Raw genomic sequence first — 21369 nt, forward strand, 5'->3', positions numbered from 1 at the left:
ATACATCTCATTCATTCTTTGCTCTCTGTGCTGTATTTTCAGTTTCATTACTGTATGTACACCAATCAGCCACAACATTAAAACACTGAGAGGTGAAGTGAATAACATTGATTATCTCAGTATAGTGGCACCTGTCTAGGGGTGGGACATATTAGGCAGCAAGTGAACGGTCAGTTCTTGAATTTGATGTGTTGGAAGCAGGAAAAATGGACACGCGTAAGATCTGAGCGACTTTGACAAGGACCAAATTGCGATGACTGGACGACTGGGTCAGAGCGTCTCCAAACCGGCAGGTCTTGTGGGCTGTTCCCGGTATGCGGTGGTCGGTACCTACCGAAATCGGTCCGAGGAAGGAGAACCTGGGAAGCGGCGACAGGGTCATGGGCGCCCAAGGCTCATTGATGGGCGTGGGGAGCGAAGGCTAGATCGTCTGGTCCGATCCCCCAGAAGAGCTACCGTAGCACAAATTGCCGAGAACCTTGATGCCGGACGTGATAGAAAGGGGTCAGAACACACAATGCATCGCAGCTTCCAAAGTCCCCAGATCTCAATCCCATCGAGCATCTGTGGGATGTGCTGGAAAAACAGGTTCGATCCACGGAGGCCCCACCTTGCAACTTAAGGGACTTAAAGGATCTGCTGCCGACGACTTGGTTCCAAATACCACAGGACACCTTCAGACGTCTTGCGGAGTCCGGGCCTCGACGGGTCAGAGCTGTTCTGGCGGTACGAGGGGGACCTGCATAATATTGGGCAGCTGGTTTCAGTGTTTTGACTGATTGGTGTATGAATAATTATTTTGGAAGTGAAATGTTTTTATCACTGTTTATTAAACAGTTATTTAAAAGTCCCAGTTCTCTTCCCAGTCGCCTCCAAGACGTCATTGAGGGAGAAACACATGGAGGCGATCTGCTCGACTTCGCTCTTCTCACCGCACTCCATCAAGCAGACGAACAGCTCCTTGTCCTCGCAGTACACCAGGTCCGAGTAGCCGCTGGGGCCACGGTTGATGATCCAAGGCTTCTTCCAGTTGGACCCCTGCAGTGGCTTCTTGTTCAGGTACACGCCCAGGTTCCTCCTGCTCCCCTCAGCAGTGGGGTGAGAGAACAGCAGCCATGTGAGTGAGTCCGCGTTGCTGTGCTTCTCCAGGTAGGACTTGGGTGCAGGAAACCCAATGACACTACCTTGGCAACCGTGGTTCTGCTCCACCAGTTTCAGAGCTAAAGCAGACTTACTAAATCCAGTGTCGTGGCTGTGGCCCAGAGCCTCCACCCTGTGGCCAGACTTGTTTCGGGCGTTGCAGTAAACATGTCCCTTTTTCTCCTGGTCCACCACCTCGGCCATCACGCACTCACACGACCACATGCCAACACTGTTGCTAATGTGCCACGAATTGCCCTTGTCAGTGCTGTAAAAGTAGAAGGCGTGAGGCTGAACAGAAGAGCTGATGTGGTAGGCATAGGCAGGAATGATCAGCTTCCCGCTCGCTGTCTGGATGCCGTGTCCCGGTCCGATGGCAAACGTGGCCCAGGCTTTGACCTTTTCTCCAATCACACTGTCTGTCAAGTCCGTGACGCTGCTCCAACTTCGGCCGCCATCAGCACTCTTAATGTAGCAGAGCTTGGCCGCGTTTTTACGTTTTTGGAGCTGCTCCCCCTCAGTTACCCCTTTCGGAACACAGATGAAGAAAAGGAAGAGAGTTCTGGAGTCCTTCTCGTACACAGGGCAGGGGTTCATGGCGCGGTGGCCCATCAGGGTGGCGTCCTGCAACTCCTCCATTGGTGACCACTGTGGGGGGAGCAGTCTCATAATAATTAGGGTTGGGCTTCATGTAACGAGTTTATTGAATAACTATTTCATTAACTAGTTCCTGTAAAATCCTATGTAAGGGCAATGTCAAAGGAACAAACGAAGAAATACATCCATTCATCCAAATATTTCCCTCCAGTCGTGTCTCTTATCGTGCTCACATTATGACCATAGTCCATATTGGCATCCAGCTATAAATAAACAGAATACAGTCAAGACTTTGCACAAGTAACATGATATACATCATGAAGAAATAAAGTCATAGAACTGATTATACAGTAAAACCTTACTTTTAACCTATAATGCAGCGAATGCCATTCTTCCAGTTCACCATAATGACATTATTGGTTATGTTCCAGAATGTGGTATAAAAGTTTGATTCTAAAGCTTTTCTATGCCTACATGCTTATGTATTACCATGTCTAACTAGTGAAACAGCCTATGCAAGAAAGCGCCACATTCCAGGCAGCAGTCTGGTGCCAGTCTGTGTCAGCCTGTTGCCATAACATATCGGGAGGAATACTGATTTACGTAGTTCCCGTGAGATTGTGCGTAATGAGAATGATAACACTGGCGACGGCTAGGAGTGTTTTCATCAAAGGATGAGAGACTGGGGGGGCAACTTGACCTGTCTGGGATGATGAAACAAAACATGTATCTCACCATGCTTGCGAAGAACCGCCCTAGAATATGTATAAATATCTGCTTACTTAGCTGCTGGTGTGTGACACTATCTAGGAGGCTCAGCCATGTGCGCGCACATTGTCTTCATTCATTGGATGGGTGTTACTTTTAAGTACCTGTGATCAGTAAGATCTCGGTAGGAGGATGTGCCTTTAACTATACAGCACCTAACTTTTGGAAGAGTGCCAGTTACTGTCATGAATGTCTTGCCTGTCTCAGCCTTTAAATCCAGGCTTAAGACTTATATGTTCTCTCTGGTGTATCCTGTTTGCTGTGTTGTTTTTAATTTTGTAAAAATCTCTATGATCTCATTATGTCATGAGTTACTAACACCTTCTTTCTTTTTGAGCACTGTTTCCCCGTGACGAGACCTGAGGAGGCCGGCCGGCCGCGATACCGGCACTCCATGTTGACGGAAGCTGATGACTGCATGCCACGGTGAATGCGAGGTGCCTATGTGAACCAGAACATCAAGTTATTACCACTTTCCAGCAGTGTTATAAATAGCTGTAAATTGACTGAACTAATTTTTATCTAGACTGTCCAGGAGGGGAGGCAGCCACTGGCATTTGGATCCAAAAGGTTTATTTCTCCCTTTCCTATTTGTTGGGAGTTTTTGTTCCTTTCCTCCATGACCAGTAGGCTTACTTAGAGCTTTAATAATTACATATGTGCTGTATACACACACACACACACACACACACTTTCTGAACCGCTTGTCCCATACAGGGTCGCGGGGAACCATAGCCTACCCGGCAACTCAGGACATAAGGCCGGAGGGGGAGGGGACACACCCAGGACGGGACGCCAGTCCGTCACAAGGCACCCCAAGCGGGACTCGAACCCCAGAACCACCGGAGAGCCGGACCCGGTCCAACCCACTGCACCACCGCACCCCCCTTATATATGCTGTATAATAATTGCAATATTTATCCAACCTTTAACTTGTATTGTATGTCTGATCCTTTGTTCTGCACTCTTGTGTCACTGTGTGAGAAGAGCTCTATAAAAATGAATTGACTGGATGGAAGAGAATTTTTAATGGAATGTCTGCGAGAATAGAATAATAAAGTGTAAAATGTTATGTACTGAGTGACTTGTCAACAATAACAGGCAGTTTTAAAATTAGTGGCGGAAAGGAAAAGGGGAAGTGAGAGCGCCCCCACCTGGACGGAGTCGTGGGACACTTGTCCCCGTCTCATCACCAGCCACAGGGCGTCCGTGTCGCTCGCGGTGGCCCTCTTCTCGGCGAAGGCCAGCAGGTCGCCCCCTTCCGGCAGGCGGAGGAGTGACGGGATGCGGTAGGTGAACTGCTGGAAGACGGTTGTGCGCTTGCACTCCGTCACCGTACGGTATCTGCCGGAGAGGCTGCTTCCCATCGCTCAGTGCTGCAGTGAACGGACATGCAACAAAAATGCAAACAAACCAACAAACAAACAAAAGAGAACTTGTCAAACACGGCGCACAAGCGCAGCCGAACTGACGGCACACAGTAATGTCATATGAGGCACCGCACACATGTTTCAACACAGGCTTGCCTGTAGTGTGTGTCCTATTAAAAAGGACAGTTTGCTAAGAGTTATGAACAGCAGTTGTTGCTTATTGTACTATAATTAACACACACACACACACACACCCGCTTGTCCCAAACAGGGTCACAGGGAACCGGAGCCTACGCAGCAACACAGGGCATAAGGCCAGAGGGGGAGGGGACACACCCAGGACAGGACGCCAGTCCGCCAAAAGGCACCCCAAGCGGGACTCGAATCCCAGACCCACCGGAGAGCAGGACCCGGTCCAACCCACTGCGCCACCACATCCCCACTATAATTTATATATCAAATGAAATAATTCTCAGCACATGGCAGTGTAACACATACCTTAAACACATTACAATGTTCAGCCAAGGTCCACTGGGACAAAATCACATTGTTTATATCAAAACATAAATAAAATGAACAAGACTGCCTACAAAAACAAGAAGAGAAATACTAAACTCTTCCGATTTTAACAGTCTACCTTCAGTAAAGTACAGACGATCAGGTCAAAAAGTGGAGCTCAAAGCAGTCGTACCCAAGAAGTCCATGTTGTCGGTGACACACATTAACAGCGCGCTCACACTCCACTCAGACTAGTGTCAACGTGCAGAACATGAGTGAAGAACAGAAGATCATCACCATACATTCAGACAGGTTCTCCCCAGAAGTCCTGGTGCAGTGCAGATGTCAGCGGTCGGCAGGGACTGCACTTTGACCTCGTCTTTGTCTTCGTCTCCGTCCACCTGGCTGCGACACAAGTGTCTCGGGAGCTTCTCAGACGGCGTCTGCAGCTTCTCGCAGTTTGGACAACTTGTGTTGTAACTTTGGAAATTTTTAGTCTGTTTGCACCAGGGGGGTGCGCGGTGGCGCAATGGGTTCGACCGGGTCCTGCTCTCCGGTGGGTCTAGGGTTCGTGTCCCGCTTGGGGTGCCTTGTGATGGACTGGCGTCCCATCCTGGGTGTGTCTCCTCCCCCTCCAGCTCCGGCTCCCCGCGCCCCCATATGGGACAAGCGGTTCAGACAGTGTGTGTGTGTGTGTGTGTGTGTGTGTTTGCACCGGATCCGCCCTGTCGGTTCCCTTCTCTGGAAAGCAAAACTGCAGTTTCTTGATGAATTTCGCCGGAATTCATACGCTCTCACTTTGTCCACCCTGTTGACTGGCATCCAGGAACATTTTGTGGAATTTGTGGTTATTTTGCTTGTATTGAAACTGTTGTGCAAGGTCACCGTGACCAGCGTATGTTCCTGTGCGATTATGGAATTGCGTCAAACTAAGTGTGTGTTCATGCTTATGCCTCTGCTTAAAGATTATATGTATGTGCAAGGAAGGAAGAAGACAGGTCAGAGTGATATAGGAAGATTCCCTAAGACTTATAGCTGTATTGTGAAACTGTCCTCACCGGGAGGGCTGCTTCCTGCTCTCCTTGAGAAGAGGGGAGAAGCGGATTTGGTTGTTTTGCCTAAAGGGAGGGGGCCCTGCCTGCCGTGCGTGACAAGAGCTGTATAAATATCTGCTTGCTTAGATGCTAATGCGTGACTCTATTAGAGAGGCTCCCCCGTGCGCATGCATTCGATAATTAAGCATTACGTTTCTGTCTGAGTGTCTGGAGCGTTTCTTTGTTTCTCCTACCACAATTTCCACGAAGACAAACCTCCAGTAGACCCAGGGACTGTGGAGCAGCATCTTTGCCAGGATACTCATTCCTGTAGACTCTGTTACAGTGTGATGTTCTTCCCACAGCTGCTTCATTTCTTTGCATCAGCGGCAGCACACTGGGTCCCTGTAGCGTCACAGCAACATAACAATATAGCCTTCAGCCCCTTTCCCAGAACCACCACTGCTAGAATATGTAAAGGTTCCACTTGCAGAATCTGTAGTTAGTAATGTTAATACTTCCTTGATCTATGGCAATGCAGATGCATTAAAAATTGCCCTAATTAGACCCCTGCAGAAAAAAATCAGATCTACATCAAAAAGGACCTATAAATTATAGGCTGATTTGAAATGTGCTGTTTCTATGTAAAATCTTAGAAAAATAGTAAGTTTGCCAGTTCAGGCAACAATGCAGTTGAAAATGTGAGAGAAAATTTAATATTAGACATTAGACACAAAGCAACACATAACTATGCAGTATCCAGGAGGGTACGTGCTTATGGAAAATAAGTGAGAGATGTAATGCTGCACGCTGTATCAAGGTGCAGGAACTAACAAAGATAGACTGGCTGAGAAAACCGCTATGTTGACGCTCTCATACCCAAGTAGACTGAAACAGGGCACAGTGACCCAAGGTTGGAGACAAAACAGATAACGCGTTTGCGTCAAGTGCGGAAAACAGAACAAGTTTCACATTAAATGGAATATATTCTATGCAGCTCTGATTGTCTGTGTGGCTCATTTTTCTTCCACAAAAAATTTCCGTCTGGTTTCTGTTCCGGTCACAGCACAGGACCAGCATTAACTCTTGCAGTAAATGATATTTGAATCCTACCTAATGCTAGAAAAAAAATACCTGAGTTGTTGTTGCACTTAAGTGCAGCATTTGATACTGATGAGTGTTATTTTTCTCAGTGCACTTGAATGTTTGGTTGGACTGTCAGCTACTGCTCCTCATTGATTCTGGTTCAGTTTATCAAATCAGCATCAATTTGTGCACAAATTCGATGACAGTGACTCTTCATTGTTGTCTAAGGCCAGTTATGGTGTTCCCCAAGGTTCAGTGATGGGTCCCTTACTATTTTTGCTCTATATGCTTTCTCAGTGTGTCCGGCGAATTGAAGCAGAAGTTTTTCTTGCCTTTTATCTGACAGTCGATCAGAGAGTCGGTTTTAACCAACAAGTGTGATGCCCTTTGGAAAATGGGGGTGGGAAGTTTTTTGTTTTTTTCACCACTGTTGCCAGTTCATTTATCGTGTTGTTAAAGCTGTAATTTAGGATCATTTTCAGTTTGTTCTGCTCTCTAATCTCGTTCAGTGCTCCACGTCACTCTGATGAGAAGAGTGCTCTGTAAAAATAAATGGAATAAAATTCTTATAATTCTAACATTGCATTTTCCCAGGTCTCAATGGACTTGTACACATCTATGACAGCGTGAGTTGGAGACCAGATTCATCAGAAGCTCCAGTGCTGTTTGTACACAGAGGTCATGTCATGTCACCTGGATCTGAAGCGGACGCTGGTGCTACGTTGGTCACCACTCATGTGTGGCATCCACGGATGTCACGACCACGCCCGCACCTCAACCAGCAGCACCTGGCTCCGACTGAGCACCTGGCAGTAATCGGATCGCTCGGCTATAAAAACACCCTTCAGCCTTTTCTCAGTTGTGGAATCTCATTGAGACAACTGTCCCCTCTGTGCCTACGATACTCATCGCATTCCATGTCCTGCTCCCCTTCGTCCTCGTATGCTGTTATTTGTTCCCTGGCTCCTGACCATTCGCTTTGCCTCCTGACTTTGACTATGGATCTTCGCTCTCACCCTGACCACTGATCGACCGACTCTCTGCCTGTTCCCAAAAATGAAAACACATCTGATCCCCTGGTTCTAAATAAATAATCCTGCACTTGGGTCCAGCCTCCCCCTCATCCTCTGTTCACCATGACAGTAGATTCTGCTGACAACATGGACCCAGCAGAGATCAAACCACTGTGGCAGGTCATCCCTGCCCACGGAGCAGCCCTCGGATCTCATGAGCAGATGCTGAAACGACTGTCTGGCTCCCTGCAGGAGGTCTTGCGTCTGTTCCAACCGAAAAGGGATCCGAGGACTGAGACGATGCCCGCTCCTGTGCTAGATCCTGTATCATCACCCTATGACCAACCCCCAGCTAGCCATGCCCAATCCCGATGATGGCATCCCTGAGAAGCGCAAAGTGTTTTTGCTTCAATGAGAGCTGGTGTCCTTGAGCTGGCCGCATGTTTACCGCAGAGGTGGAATGGTTCCTGGAGGTGACAGGTTTTTAATCCTTGGTGTTGTATCAGTTGAGGGCCCGAACAGCCTGAGGGAAGAAGCTCCTCTTCATCCTCTCTGTTTTGGCCTTTAGGGAGCGGAAATGCTTCCCTGACCGCAACAGAGAGAAGCGTCTGTTGCTCGGATGGCTGAGGTCTTCCACTATTTTCCTGGCTTTGTTCCAGCATCGCTTGCTGTAGATAGACTGCAGGTCAGTGAGCTCCATTCGGATGGTACGTTCAGCTGAGTGCACCACCCTGCTCTGTAGAGCCCGTCTGTCCTGCTGGGTGCTGTTCCCAAACCAGGCTGAGATGCTTCCTGTCAGGATGCTCTCAATGGTGCAGGTGTAAAAGTTCCTTAGCACCTTAGAGGGTAGTCTGAAGTCTCTCTGAGATGCCGTGTGGTCCTGCTGCCTTCCTGGTGTTCACCTTCCTGAAGGCCCTCCTCACCTCGTGCTCTGAGATGGTGAAAGCATTATCCGCCCTGGCATTGTCCGCATGCAAACTGGCAATTGCGCTGTTAGTACCACCAGCGCTGATAGCCCCATTAGCGCCTTCAGCAACGGCAGCACTGCTAGCACCATTGGCGCCTTTAGTGCTGACAGCACTGTTAGCGTCATTAGCTGCAGCTTCAAAGCGAGCGTAGAAGGTGTTTAGCTCGTCTGCCAGAGAAGCATCTGCATTCACCATTCTGGTAGATGGTGCTTTGTAGTCCGTAATTGTTCCTAGTCCCTGCCATAGGCTTCTGTAGTCACTCTGCTGGAACTGTGACTCTAGTTTCCTTCCATAGCGCTGCTTTGTCTCCTTCACCGCTCTGCGCACGTTGTAGGACGCAGCCTTGTACTCCTCCATGTTCCCGGTAGCAAGCCCCATATTGTAGGCAGCGGTGCAAGGTCTCAGAGCATCACGGATGGTTTTGTACACCCATGGCTTCTGGCTGGGAAATGTTCTGATGATTGTTTTATTCACTGTATCATCCGCTAGTTTCCTGATGAATACCACAACTGCTTTCGTAAACTCGTTGATGTCATCAGAGCTTTGCCGGAACATGTCCCAGTCTGCGTCTTCCAGCGCGTCCTGCAAGGCGGCCACTGATTGATCCCGTCCAGCGCGTGACCTCCCTCTTGACCGGAGCTTCTTGTTTCAGCCTTTGTTTGTATCTAGGCATGAGGAAGATGGTGGCATGATCTGATTTCCCAAACGGTGGAAGAGACTGTGCCTTGTAGCCCTCTTTGAATGCTGTGTAACAGTGGTCTAGTGTCCTTTCGCCCCTGGTGGGGCAGCTAATGTGCTGGTGGAGATTTGGCATTGTGCGTTTGAGGTTGGCTCTGTTAAAGTCCCCAGCTACAATGAGCGCAGCGTCCGGATGAACAGTCTGTATGCGAGTGAGAACTTCATGCAGGTCGCATGAAGCAGTGTCCGTGTCCACTTGAGGTGGAATATAAACGGCGCTGACTATGACTGAGGTAAATTCCCGAGGAAGGTAGAAAGGACGACATTTGATGGTCAGAAGTTCCAGGCTGGGTGTGCAGGAGCGAGGGAATGTAGCAATGCTTGTGCTGTCGCACCAGCTGCTGTTCACCAATAAACACACTCCACCTCCAGTGTTCTGTCCATGCGGTAAACCAAGAAGAACTTGTCTGGCTGGATGGCGTGGTCTGGTACCGCTGGGGTAGGCCATGTCTCCGTGAAGCAGAGGAGGCTGCAGTCCCGAATGTCTCTCTGGAACTTAACCTGGGCTCTGAGGTCATCGAGCTTGTTTTCCAGAGACTGGACGTTGGCTAGCAGGATACTAGGCAGGGGAGCGCGGTGTGCGCGAGCCCTCAGCCTGTTCCTGACGCAGGCTCGTTTTCCTCGGGGTCTCCGCCACGCGTCGCGTTCTTTGTTCGTTCTCAGGATCTCGGTCGGCCAGCTGGGATCCGGTGTTAAAAAAGTCGTATGGTGGGTGGCATGTGTACCAACAAAAATAAGAGTATTTCTATCGTAGCTGATAGTGTCCATGGTAATGTGAAAAAGTGGTTAAGGTAAGATAAATTGTGAAAAAAAAGTAAAAACAAGGAAAGTATAGTCGGAGCAGTCGTGACGGCAGCCGACCTCACCAGCGCCACGCAATGCCTTCAAGGAGGCTCTCTCCTTTTTTCTTATCTCGTTTCCTGATAACTCGGTTATCCTAGGATACACCTGGCTGGCCCTACATGACCCCGTGTTCTCCTGGAGTACGAGAGAGCTGGTTTCTTGGGGAGAGCAGTGCGCCACCTCCTGTTTGTCCCTGCCTTGTAGAACCACCTTGATTGAGAGCCCTGGCTCCAGCATCTGCCCTGCCTCCACATCGACCTCTTGCTGGGGGCCTCCCCTCCGAGAGGTCGTGTATACCAGTTATCTCTCCCTCAGCAGCAGGCCATGGAGGAGTATGTGTCCAAGGCCTTGGCCTCGGGCATTACTCGGCCACCCATCTCGCTGGCCTCCGTGAGTTTCTTCCATTTGGGAAAGTATGGCAGGTTGCGCCCTTGTACAAATAACAGCGGCCTTAATAACATAACGGTGAAATACCCACATCCCTTGCCTTTGATCACAGCGGTGCTGGAATAGGACCGGGGGCATGAGTCTTCACCAAATAAGACATGCACAAAGTATATAACCTTGTCTGCATATGAGAGCAGGATGAGTGGAAGACGCCCTTTAGCAGCACCCAGGCGCACTATAAGTATTTGGTCATGCCATTCGGTCTAGCTAATACTCTCTCCGTTTTCCAGGCCTTCATGAACCATGTGTTGGGGGATTTGGTGAACAAATGTGTGCTAGTATACCTCAACGATATTCTTGTGTTCTTATGCTCCATGGCCGAACATGTGGTGCACATGCGACAGACGCTTCATTCTTAGCCTGGAAGGGGTGGCAATGGACCCAGCTAAGGTCCAGGCAGCGCTTGATTGGTTCCGTCTGACCTCCATAAAGGCTCCACAGTGGTTCTTAGGATGTGCAAACTTATATTGCCGATTCATGTGCGGCTCTAGTAGCATCCCCTCACCTCGCTCCTCAAGGGTTCTTTGGGCGCAGGGGCAGTTTTGTCGCAGAGACAAGGGACTCTTGCTAAGCTCCATCCATGTGCATGCTTCTCCCATAAGATGTTGCCCTCTGAGCGCAATTATGATATCGGTAACAGGAAATAACTGGCCATAAAATTAGGCTTGGAGGAATGGAGGCACTGGCTGGAGGGGTCCACTCACCCGTTTTTGGTCCTTATCGGCCACAGGAACCTGAAGTACCTCAGAACAGCCTGTCGATTAAACCCTCGCCAAGCCCATTAGGCTCTCTTTTTATACCAGGTTCCGGTTCACCATCTCATATAGCCTGGATTTGAGAAACACCAAGACCGACGCCCTGTCCAGCATTTATGACAAAGACCCGGCTGCTATCTCACAAGAGACCATCTTACCGAGCTTGTGCTTCATGGTGGTGATGTGGTGGCAGTTAAAGCAGGATCTCCAGAGGACCCAGGTGGAAGACATGGGTCCAGCGGACATCCCTGAGAGCAAGGAGTACGTTCCAGCAAGGATGTGATCCCAGCTACTCCTCTGGGCACACAATGACCCAGCAGCCGTTCACCCTGGGAGTTAATGGACTCTCGCTCTGCTTGAAGAGGTACTGGTGGCTTTCCCTCCACGATTATGTACAGAAATTTGTAGAAGCGTGCAACGTATGTGCCCAGGCAAAAACCCCTAATCAGAAGCCCGCAGGGCTGTTGGAACTGCTCATGGTGCTATCCCAGCCCTGGTCCCATGTGGCAGTGGATTTCCTGACGGACTTACCTCCCTCTGCTGGTACCACTGTGATCCTGGTGGTCCTGGACAGGATTTCCAAGGCCTGCCGACTAATCCCTTTGCCTCATCTCCCCACTGCTCTAACCACAGCCAAACAGCTCTTCCAGAATGTGTTCCGTATCTTTGGGTTACCAAAGGATATTGTGTCCAAGCAGGGCCCGCAGTTTGTGTCTAGGGTACGGAAGGCGTTCTGGCAGAAACTGGGCATCTTGGTAAGCCTCACCCTCCGGGTACTACCCTCAGGCTAACGGAGAAGTGGAGCGGCTGAATCATGACCTCGGCCACTTCCTCCGGAGCTACTACGGCCAGAACCAGGACCATAGGGCACAGTTCCTGGCATACGTCGAGTACGCACATAACTCCCTTCCACACTCCTCCACAGGTCTCTTCCCATTCAAGTGTCTCCTTGGGTATCAATGTCTCCCCTGCTTCCATGGCACCCTGGTTCCTCAGACATCCCTGCTGTTGATTCCTGGTTCCAGAGTAGCGAGGAGGTTTGGTGCATGGTTCAAGAACATCTGCGCCAGAGCGTCCACCACTGCAAACAACAAGCCAACTGTCATCATCCTGCTTTTCCAACTGGGACAATGGGTGTGGTTGTCTACCCGAGACATCGGGCTCAAGCTACCCTCCAAAAAACTCACTACACCGGACCCTACAAGATCATCCGACGCATCACTCCAGTCACTTACCAGTTACCGTTGCCTCCACACTTACGTATATGCCCCACTTTCCATGTCTCCCTGCTCAGACGTTAGAGGACCTCACTCCGCCAGGTGTCCTGAGGAGACCCCACACTCCCTCCCATTGAGATGAATGGGGCACTGGCCTACGCCGTCCATGCCCTCCTGGACTCCAAGCATCGGCGTAGGGGCTTCTACTACCTTGTGGACTGGGAAGGGTATGGCCCGGAGAAATGCAGCTGGGTGCCGGCATGCGGCATCTTCGATCTTCCCCTCATCGCTGATTTCTATAGGAAAAGAGCCGCTTATGCGGGGGGGGGGCACCTCAACCAGCTGCACCTAGCTCCGATTAAACACCTGAGGTTAATTAAAACACTCAGCTACAAAAACACCCCTCAGTCTCTTCTCAATTACGGAATCCCATTGAGACAAACTGTCCCCTCTGCACCTACGATACTCTCCGCATTCCATGTCCTGTTCCCCTTTGTCCTCGTATCCTGTTCTTCGTTCCCTGGCTTCTGACCATTCGCCTCACCTCCCAACTTCGACTACGGATCTTTACTCTCGCCTTGACCACCAATCAACTGACACTTCGCCCATCCACGACAACAAGAACATGTCTGATCCCTTGGTTCTAAATAAATGATCCTGCACTTGGGTCCAGCCTCCCCCATGTCCTTTGTTCACCATAACAACGGAGGCCCAGGACTCTACTTTCAGCGGCGATGGACGGGTCTTTACACATGTGGGATTGGGTGGAGAAACAAACGACAAGCTGAAACATCGCTTTGTTACTCTGGTGGAGCACATAGCAGCAGGTCTTTAAACCTGAACTGAAGCCCACAGTGTGAACTCATGTGTGGATGTTTTTCACAGTGACATAACAGTTGTTGGAACTGACACTTTCAGGCAATTCGTGGTTTTTCTGAGTCACAATGAAGAAGCACAGTCATGCTTAAACACAGTTTATTTCAGTTCTGACCAAGTGTTACCCATCACAGACACACACACCTGCACGTCTTCACCGTGTTTTTATACAAACCAAAACTCGCTACTTGTACTCAAAATAAATACCATCCAAGGTCTCCTGGATCTGATCCCAGTAAGGGAAATTTTCCAGTAACAGGTGTTTTCTCTCTAGAACGTTCTGCAGCAGGTAATATCACAGATATATATATGCACCAGAGTAAAGTGAATGCATACAAGTAAAATATAATGGGGTAAAATGGTAAGGCATAAATGAAAACCATATGCTGAAGAATATAATAAAGGATAACAAAGTAAATCATAATAAAGAGTAAATACTTAGAAAATTGTAAAAAAGTAAGCACACTCCAGCAATTCCCCTTTGATTTGTTTAAGCAAGTACAGCTATAGCTACGCTTATTTCTAAAGAAACAATAAAACATACACTTATGAATGACCTGTATCATCCATAGGCTTTTTCTACTTGCTGTTACAGCAAACGCAGAAAGGCACAAAAGAAAACATGAAATGAAAGTATTTATGTGATTTTGTCATTCAAAAAAATAATAAGGGAGGAGAAAATGATTTCATAACATGTTGTTGGGTGTTTACATGCGGTTACTCGGCTCTGCTAATAACAGTCTTTACACAAGGGGGTGAGATTCAGATCACAATCAGACAAATAAGAGCAAACAAGAGAACCCGTAAGACTCAATAACTCCATCCTCCTGAAGTAGATGTAACATTATTCATCTCATTCATTCTCTATCTGTACTGTAGTTTTCATTTAATTACTGTATATATTAATCATTGTTTTGGAAGTGAAAGCTTTTGTCATGGTTTATTTAAATTAAAAAGTCACTGAGTCTCAGCTTTTTTCCCAGTCGCCTCCAAGACGTCACTGAGGGAGAAACACACGGAGGCGATCTGCTCGACTTCGCTCTTCTCACCGCACTCCATCAAGCAGACGAACAGCTCCTTGTCCTCGCAGTACACCAGGTCCGAGTAGCCGCTGGGGCCGCGGTTGATGATCCAAGGCTCCTCCCAGTTGGACCCTTGCAGTGGCCTCTTGTTCAGGTACACGCCCAGGTTCCTCCTGCTCCCCTCATCAGTGGGGTGAGAGAACAGCAGCCATGTGAGTGAGTCCGCGTTGCTGTGCTTCTCCAGGTAGGACTTGGGTGCAGGAAACCCTATGACGGTGCCTTGGCAGCCCCCATTCTGCTCCACCAGTTTCAGAGCTAAAGCAGACTTACTAAATCCAGTGTCGTGGCTGTGGCCCAGAGCCTCCACCCTGTGGCCAGACTGGTTTCGGGCGTTGCAGTAAACATGTCCCTTTTTCTCCTGGTCCACCACCTCGGCCATCACGCACTCACACGACCACATGTCAACGGTGTCGCCGATGTGCCATGTCTCGCCGCTGTCGCTGCTGTAGAAGTAGAAGGCGTGAGGGTGAGGCTGCACAGAAGAGCCGATGTGGTAGGCATAGGCAGGAATGATCAGCTTCCCGCTCGCTGTCTGGATGCCGTGTCCCGGTCCAACGGCAAACGTGGCCCAGGCTTTGACCTTTTCTCCAATCACACTGTCTGTCAAGTCCGTGACGCTGCTCCAACTTCGGCCGCCATCAGCACTCTTAATGTAGCAGAGCTTGGCCGCGTTTTTACCTTTTTGGAGCTGCTCCCCCTCAGTTACCCCTTTCGGAACACAGATGAAGAAAAGGAAGAGAGTTCTGGAATCCTTCTCGTACACAGGGCAGGGGTTCATGGCGCGGTGGCATTTCAGGGTGGCGTCCTGCAACTCCTCCATTGGTGACCACTGTGGGGGGAGCAGTCTCCTAATAATTAGGGTTGGGCTTCATGTAACGAGTTTATTGATTAACTATTTCATTTACTAGTTCCTGTAAATTCCTACAGGAGGTCGATGTCCAGATGACCAAGAAAACAGCCGTGTCCCCCCCAAGTCGTGTCCCTTATCAGACTGTGAAGTGCACATTATATTTCATATACACATCTGAGTGGACATTAACATTCCACTATTGGTATATTACTAAGATAAGCTTATTTTATATCCGTTCCCGTAAATTATTTTACTATTTGTATAGTATTTATTGTATTTTGTTCAAACTTTATATTGACTCTTACTTTAACGATGTTCTAATATGTTCAATGTGTCTGAAAGAGCTCCACCGTTTAAATTCCTTTTATGTACTTGGCAAGTAAATAATTAATCCTTTCCGGAACCCTGCCAAGTTCACACAAAATGACCCAGACATAAAGAACCTGTTTTAATATTATTATTATTATTGTTAAATTGTACTGTAAAGAAGGTCCTCCTTATTAATGTAGTTGCCCCTGTTACCAAGATTTACATTGTTAGACGTGACCGAAGTGGGTGTGTTCATAGCGACAATTTCCACCTTTAGAAAGAAGAAAACAGAAGCACAGATATAATTTCTAATAGCCCATTGGTTGGCTTTTTAACGGAATGTATGTGTGGAGCAGACATCATTTGCATGGAATGCCAAAGTGGAAAAAGGAAGAGAGAGACTTGCACAGACTGAGCTGGATTTGAACCAAGATCGGAACCTTTTGTGCCCCTGCTCACAAAAGGTCAGATCATGTGTGGGATTCCTGACAATAAGCTGAGAGAGAGATTGTTATATGAGCAAGATCTTGACTTGGAAAAAGCCACTGTGTAGGGCTGCAGAGACTGAGAAAACATAAGCTTAAGAACTTTTCGGTGAGGGTGCAAACGCTGTGGATGTACTGAAGAACCTGGACACACAAGTCAAAGGAAAAAAAGATGCAAGGGGGGAAGTCAAATATAAAAATGGAAGTGAAAGTGATCAGAAGCAATCATGCAGCCAATGTGGAACCCAGGATCCCCCGAAGAAAACGTTCAGCACATGGGAAGAGTTGTAAGAAATGCAACGAAAGCCATTGGTATGTAAGGTGCTGTAAAAGCCTCAGCAAACCACAAAGAAAGGTAGGCGCATAGTCATCAGTGTGAACAATCATGAATGTGAAGAATGAAGGGCAGAGGGGAAGGCCTTGCCAGTACCCCCTTCCAGTGGAGAAACTCTCCGACACAAAGTCGTTTCTATTATCTTGCACTGAGTGGTTTGGAGATATGAGCTTGAGTCAAAGCAGCTTCTTCCTGCAATAAAGTGTATTCTGTATTATTTAAGGCAGGTTGTATGTTACCAGAGCTAAAACTGGCTTCAAGAAATTCAGCTAGATCAGGTTTAAAGACTTTTGAGAAGACAGTCTTGAGCCTACATGCCGAAGTTTTGGTTACAATTTTAAAGTCCACATTCAGCAAACTGATAGGTGGAAAGGAGAAGCGTTCTAATGGATTTTTGCCTTTCTTTAAAACAGCACAATTTGAAGCCGTCTTCCAAGAGTCAAGGATGCGACCCCCCTCTTTAAGCACATTAATTGCTAGATTTAGTATAAGGCATAATTTGGACAAGAATTTCTTGTAGAATTCCAAGGGAAAGCCATAAGGCCGCAGTTCTTTTCCTGACTGGAGAGTGTCCCAGACCTCTTCAGGACCAAATTGTGGATTTAGAAAAGGACTGTCCTTCCTGGGACATTATGCAGTGACAGACCTCCTAAATATGATTATATTTCATCAACTGTACCTTGTTCATGAGAGGTGTAAAGGGGCCTATGAAATTCTTTGAAGGTGTTATTAATCAATCAATTTGTCAAGTTTGTCACGTGTACGTGGTGCGGGTACATGTAGTATGGGTGTACGTCGCACAATGAAATTCTTACTTGTGTCTTGCAGACTGTAGAAGGGTTAAACACAAACCAGGAATAAGTAGACAGTAAACAAAACACCTCACACACACAATCTGAAACCACCCGTCACGAACAGGGTCGCGGTAAACCAGAGCCTAACTCAGCAACACAAGGCGCAAGGCTTGGAGGGGGAGGGGACACATCCAGGACAGGACACCGGTCCATCGCAGGGCACCCCAAGCAGGATTTGAACCCAAGCCCAAACCTGCCGCGCCACCGCGCCCCCAAACACAACACCGATGAACAGATAATAAATATGACACTGAATTTCACTGTGCAACACACTCTACACAATATCTAGAGAAGCTGGCCTTTCGGTTGGGAGTTTTCTTGTTCCTTTCCTCTGTAACCAGTAGGCTGATTTACACTGTACATTACATTGTTGTAGCCCATTCCCCCCAAGGTTTGACGTGTTGTGCATTCTGAGATGCTTTTCTGCTCAGTACAGTTGCAAAGAGTGGTTTTCCGAGTTACTATAGCTTTTCTGTGAGCTCGAACCAGTCTGGCCATTCGCCTATGACCTTTCCCATCAACAAGGCGTTTTCACCTGCAGAACTGCCGCTCACTGGATGTTTATTGTCGCCTGGCACCAAAAATCATGCCACGGTCAAAAATCACTGAGATCACACACACACATTTTCTGAACCGTTTGTCCCATACGGGGTCGCAGGGAACCGGAGCCTACCCGGGAACACAGGGGCGTAAGGCCGGAGGGGGAGGGGACACACCCAGGACGGGACGCCAGTCCGCCCCAAGGCACCCCAAGCGGGACTCGAACCCCAGACCCACCGGAGAGCAGGACCAGGTGCAACCCACTGCGCTGCACTGAGATCACGTTTTTCCCCATTCTGATGTTTAATGTGAACATTAACTGAAGCTCCTGACCTGTATCTGCATGATTATATGCACTGTGCTGCTGCCACATGATTGGCTGATACATCATTGGATGAAGAAGCAGGTGTTCCTAACAAAGAGCTCGGCGAGTTATGTCTGATCCTTTGTTCAACGCTCTGTGTCACTGTGTGGGAATAGCTCTGTAAAAATTAACTGACTAAATGGAATATAACTTTTAATGGAATGTGAGAATAGATTAATAAAGTGGAAAATATTATGTACTGTGTGACTAGTTACCAATAACACATTGTTTTGGAGAAAAGTGTCTGTGCACCGTTGCGGCAGTTTGAAGTGAGAGCGCCCCCACCTGGATGGAGTCGTTGGACACTTGTCCCCGTCTCATCGCCAGCCACAGGGCGTCCGTGTCCCTCGCGGTGGCCCTCTTCTCGGCGAAGGCCAGCAGGGTGCCCCCTTCTGGTAGGCGGAGGAGTGACGGGATGCGGTAGGTGATGCTGGTGTTGCGCTCCTGTTGGAAGACGGTCGTGCGCACGCGCTCCCCTGTTGCACTGGATGCGGCGTCACTCATCGTTCGGCGCTGCAGGGGACAGATACACAACTGACAAACAAGGAAACTAGCAAACAAACAACTGAACAAACGGCATGAGTCAAACACCGCACATGAGCCCAGGTGACGCTGCAGAATAATATTATATTCATAAATATAGTCTGGGGTGAGTGGGTCAGTGCCACAGTGGGACTCACTTCCAGGCTGGGAGGTACATGCTGTTGACAAGCCTTTCGTAGTACTGACTAGAGAACAGCGAAACACTAAGTATTGCAGCTGCCACTACACCAAACAGGTTATTCCCTGTGGCCAATTTACAGGTATTTATTTATCAGAAGCTTTTTTATCTCCAAAGCGACTTCCAATGAACTCCATGTAGTGTTACCAGCCCACACACCTTATTCACCGCAGTGACTTACACTGCTAGATACACTACTTACACTGAGTCACTCATCCATACATCAGTGGAACACACACACACACACACACACACTCTCTGTCACTCACACCCTATGGGTGATTTCAGAGTCACTAATATATCTGTGTAGCATGCCCTTGAACTGCAGGAGGAAACCAGAGCACCCGGAGGAAACCCACGCAGACACGGGGAGAAGATACAAACTCCACACAGACCGAGCGGGGATCGAGCCCACATTCTCTCGCACCATGCAGGCGCTGTGGGACACTCGCTATGCCATCCAATTAAACAATGACACATGAAAAGAAAGCAAATGAACACAAATGGAAAATCACTATAAACTGTTTCAGTTTGTCAGCATAGTGACCTTAAATTTCATATTCATATTCTTCCAGGAAAGTACTGACTATTGACGATCCGCAGTAAAACGTAACCAATAGCACCAGCAGGACATGGGTTTGGACGCCCCAGGAGAGAGAGCTTCTTAGCTCTCGCAATCTTCAGTGTGTAAAAAAACAGAAAAAGTACAACAACAATAAAGTGTGACTGAAACACTAAAGCAACAAAACCTGGATTATTTGAGAACAATTCTTTCAGTTCTTTTCTGAGGTTATGAAACAGGGTCCCTAGAATATTGCCGCACATTTCATTTCCACTTGTACTGTACCCACCTGCTGTGTCTCACCGCCCTTTCACTCATAATACGTCCGTTATTTTAGAGCACTTTAAGGTCCGGGGCTTTTTCTCGTTGTATCCCTGGATATTTCAGGGCTACTTTTCCCTTCCCTCCCACCCGCCGTTGCCCTCAGGGTTTAATTTTGGAGCTGAGCGGGAAACACGGCCTCCGAAAGTGAAAATCGATATCGTGCCATCGTCACGTGATCACAGGCTGACCAATCAGGACGCAGTTTCAGATGTGCCAGTTGGAGAGCGGATGCTCCTCGCTCCCCTACATATATAGGCCTGGCTGAGGGCGGATCACTTTGTGTGTGTGTGTGTGTGTGTGTGTGTGTGTGTGTCATCTATAGAATGAGAAAACCGGAAAATCCATTATTCAGGTAGGCAGGTCAGTCGATATCGCGCAAGAAAAAAATATATACAATATATATATATATATATATATACACACACAGTATATATACACACACACACACACACACACACACACACACAACATTCATTCATTTAGCAGATGCTTTTCTCCAAAGCAATGTACATCTCATACATACATACACATACACCCATCCCACTGCAGATTATTCATATGATTGATATTGATGGAAGGAACGGAAGTGGTTGGCTATTGCCTTCTTACATGCATATCTGGGGGATGTAAAAGCCGCCTGAACTGCTCAACCTCTGTCCACATTTAAAAAGGGTCTGAAAACTCACCTCTTCCAGACTCACTTCACCCATCATCTCTTAAGTTCATTTAAGGTGTAAATGTTCATGCTCTATAACTTTAAGATCATGCTCATATACTATACTATGGACTATATAATACTACAGAATATATATAATAAGGACTATAATTTATACATCGAACGAAATACTTCTCAGCACGTGGCAGCGTAGCAAATGCCTAAAACACATTACAATGTTCAACCAAGGGCCCCTGAGATAAAGTCATATTATTTATATGGAAACGTAAATGAAATGAACAAGACTGCCTACAAAACAAGAAGAGAAACACTAAACTCTATTCTGATTTTAACAGTCTACCTTCAGTAAAGTACAGACGATCAGGTCAAAAAGTGGAGCTCAAAGCAGTCGTACCCAAGAAGTCCATGTTGTCGGTGACACACATTAACAGCGCGCTCACACTCCACTCAGACTAGTGTCAACGTGCAGAACATGAGTGAAGAACAGAAGATCATCACCATACATTCAGACAGGTTCTCCCCAGAAGTCTTGGTGCAGTGCAGATGTCAGCGGTCGGCAGGGACTGCACTTTGACCTCGTCTTTGTCTTTGTCTTTGTCTTCGTCTCCGTACACCTGGCTGCGACACAAGTGTCTCGGGAGCTTCTCAGACGGCGTCTGCAGCTTCTCGCAGTTTGGACAATTTATCTGGTAACTTATGGAAATTTCTCTGTCTGAACCGGATTGGTCCTGTGAATTCATTTATCTGGAAAGCAAAACTGCAGTATCTGGGTGTATTTGGCTGGATTTCAAACTATTGCACTTCTTCTCTTTGCCTGTACTAACAGACGTAGACCAACACGCCCGCACGGAGACAAACCTCCCGTGAAAAGCAGGCTGAAGAACAGCTCTTTATCCATGGCCCTCACATGTCTCACAC

General features: G+C 47.9%; 2 protein-coding genes across 3 annotated transcripts; both read right to left on the reverse strand.

The window, feature by feature from the left end:
• Nucleotides 1-724: 724 nt before the first annotated feature.
• LOC108924741 (sialidase-3-like) lies at nt 725-21061 on the reverse strand. The gene is made up of 4 exons (XM_029250507.1): nt 21027-21061; nt 4676-4747; nt 3660-3881; nt 725-1788 (listed from the first exon to the last, which is right to left on the reverse strand). The coding sequence occupies exons 3-4, from the start codon at nt 3870-3872 to the stop codon at nt 838-840; spliced, it is 1164 nt and encodes a 387-aa protein (XP_029106340.1). The 5' UTR covers nt 3873-3881; nt 4676-4747; nt 21027-21061; the 3' UTR covers nt 725-837.
• Nucleotides 13396-21346, reverse strand: LOC108924798 (sialidase-4-like). 2 transcript variants are annotated; one of them, XM_018736362.2, is made up of 3 exons: nt 20955-21346; nt 18454-18681; nt 13396-15261 (listed from the first exon to the last, which is right to left on the reverse strand). In XM_018736362.2, the coding sequence occupies exons 1-3, from the start codon at nt 21189-21191 to the stop codon at nt 14308-14310; spliced, it is 1419 nt and encodes a 472-aa protein (XP_018591878.2). In that variant the 5' UTR covers nt 21192-21346; the 3' UTR covers nt 13396-14307. The 2 variants fall into 2 exon arrangements, with proteins under 2 accessions (XP_018591878.2, XP_018591879.2); XM_018736363.2 differs by lacking the exon at nt 20955-21346 and adding an exon at nt 19741-20046.
• Nucleotides 21347-21369: the final 23 nt, after the last annotated feature.

The sequence above is a fragment of the Scleropages formosus genome, chromosome 3, assembly GCF_900964775.1.
Source record: "Scleropages formosus chromosome 3, fSclFor1.1, whole genome shotgun sequence".
Taxonomy (NCBI): Eukaryota; Metazoa; Chordata; class Actinopteri; order Osteoglossiformes; family Osteoglossidae; genus Scleropages; species Scleropages formosus.

Bases quoted from the DNA above. Each gene is read 5' to 3' on its own strand.
- LOC108924741 (XM_029250507.1), bottom strand. From the start codon at position 3,872: ATGGGAAGCAGCCTCTCCGGCAGATACCGTACGGTGACGGAGTGCAAG. The intron at 1,789-3,659 runs GTGGGGGCGCTC...CTCCCCCCACAG, and splicing joins TGTCCCACGACTCCGTCCAG to TGGTCACCAATGGAGGAGTT.
- LOC108924798 (XM_018736362.2), bottom strand. From the start codon at position 21,191: ATGAATTCACAGGACCAATCCGGTTCAGACAGAGAAATTTCCATAAGT. The intron at 18,682-20,954 runs GTATGGTGATGA...TGTCCCCTGCAG, and splicing joins TGGGGAGAACCTGTCTGAAT to CGCCGAACGATGAGTGACGC. The intron at 15,262-18,453 runs GTGGGGGCGCTC...CTCCCCCCACAG, and splicing joins TGTCCAACGACTCCATCCAG to TGGTCACCAATGGAGGAGTT.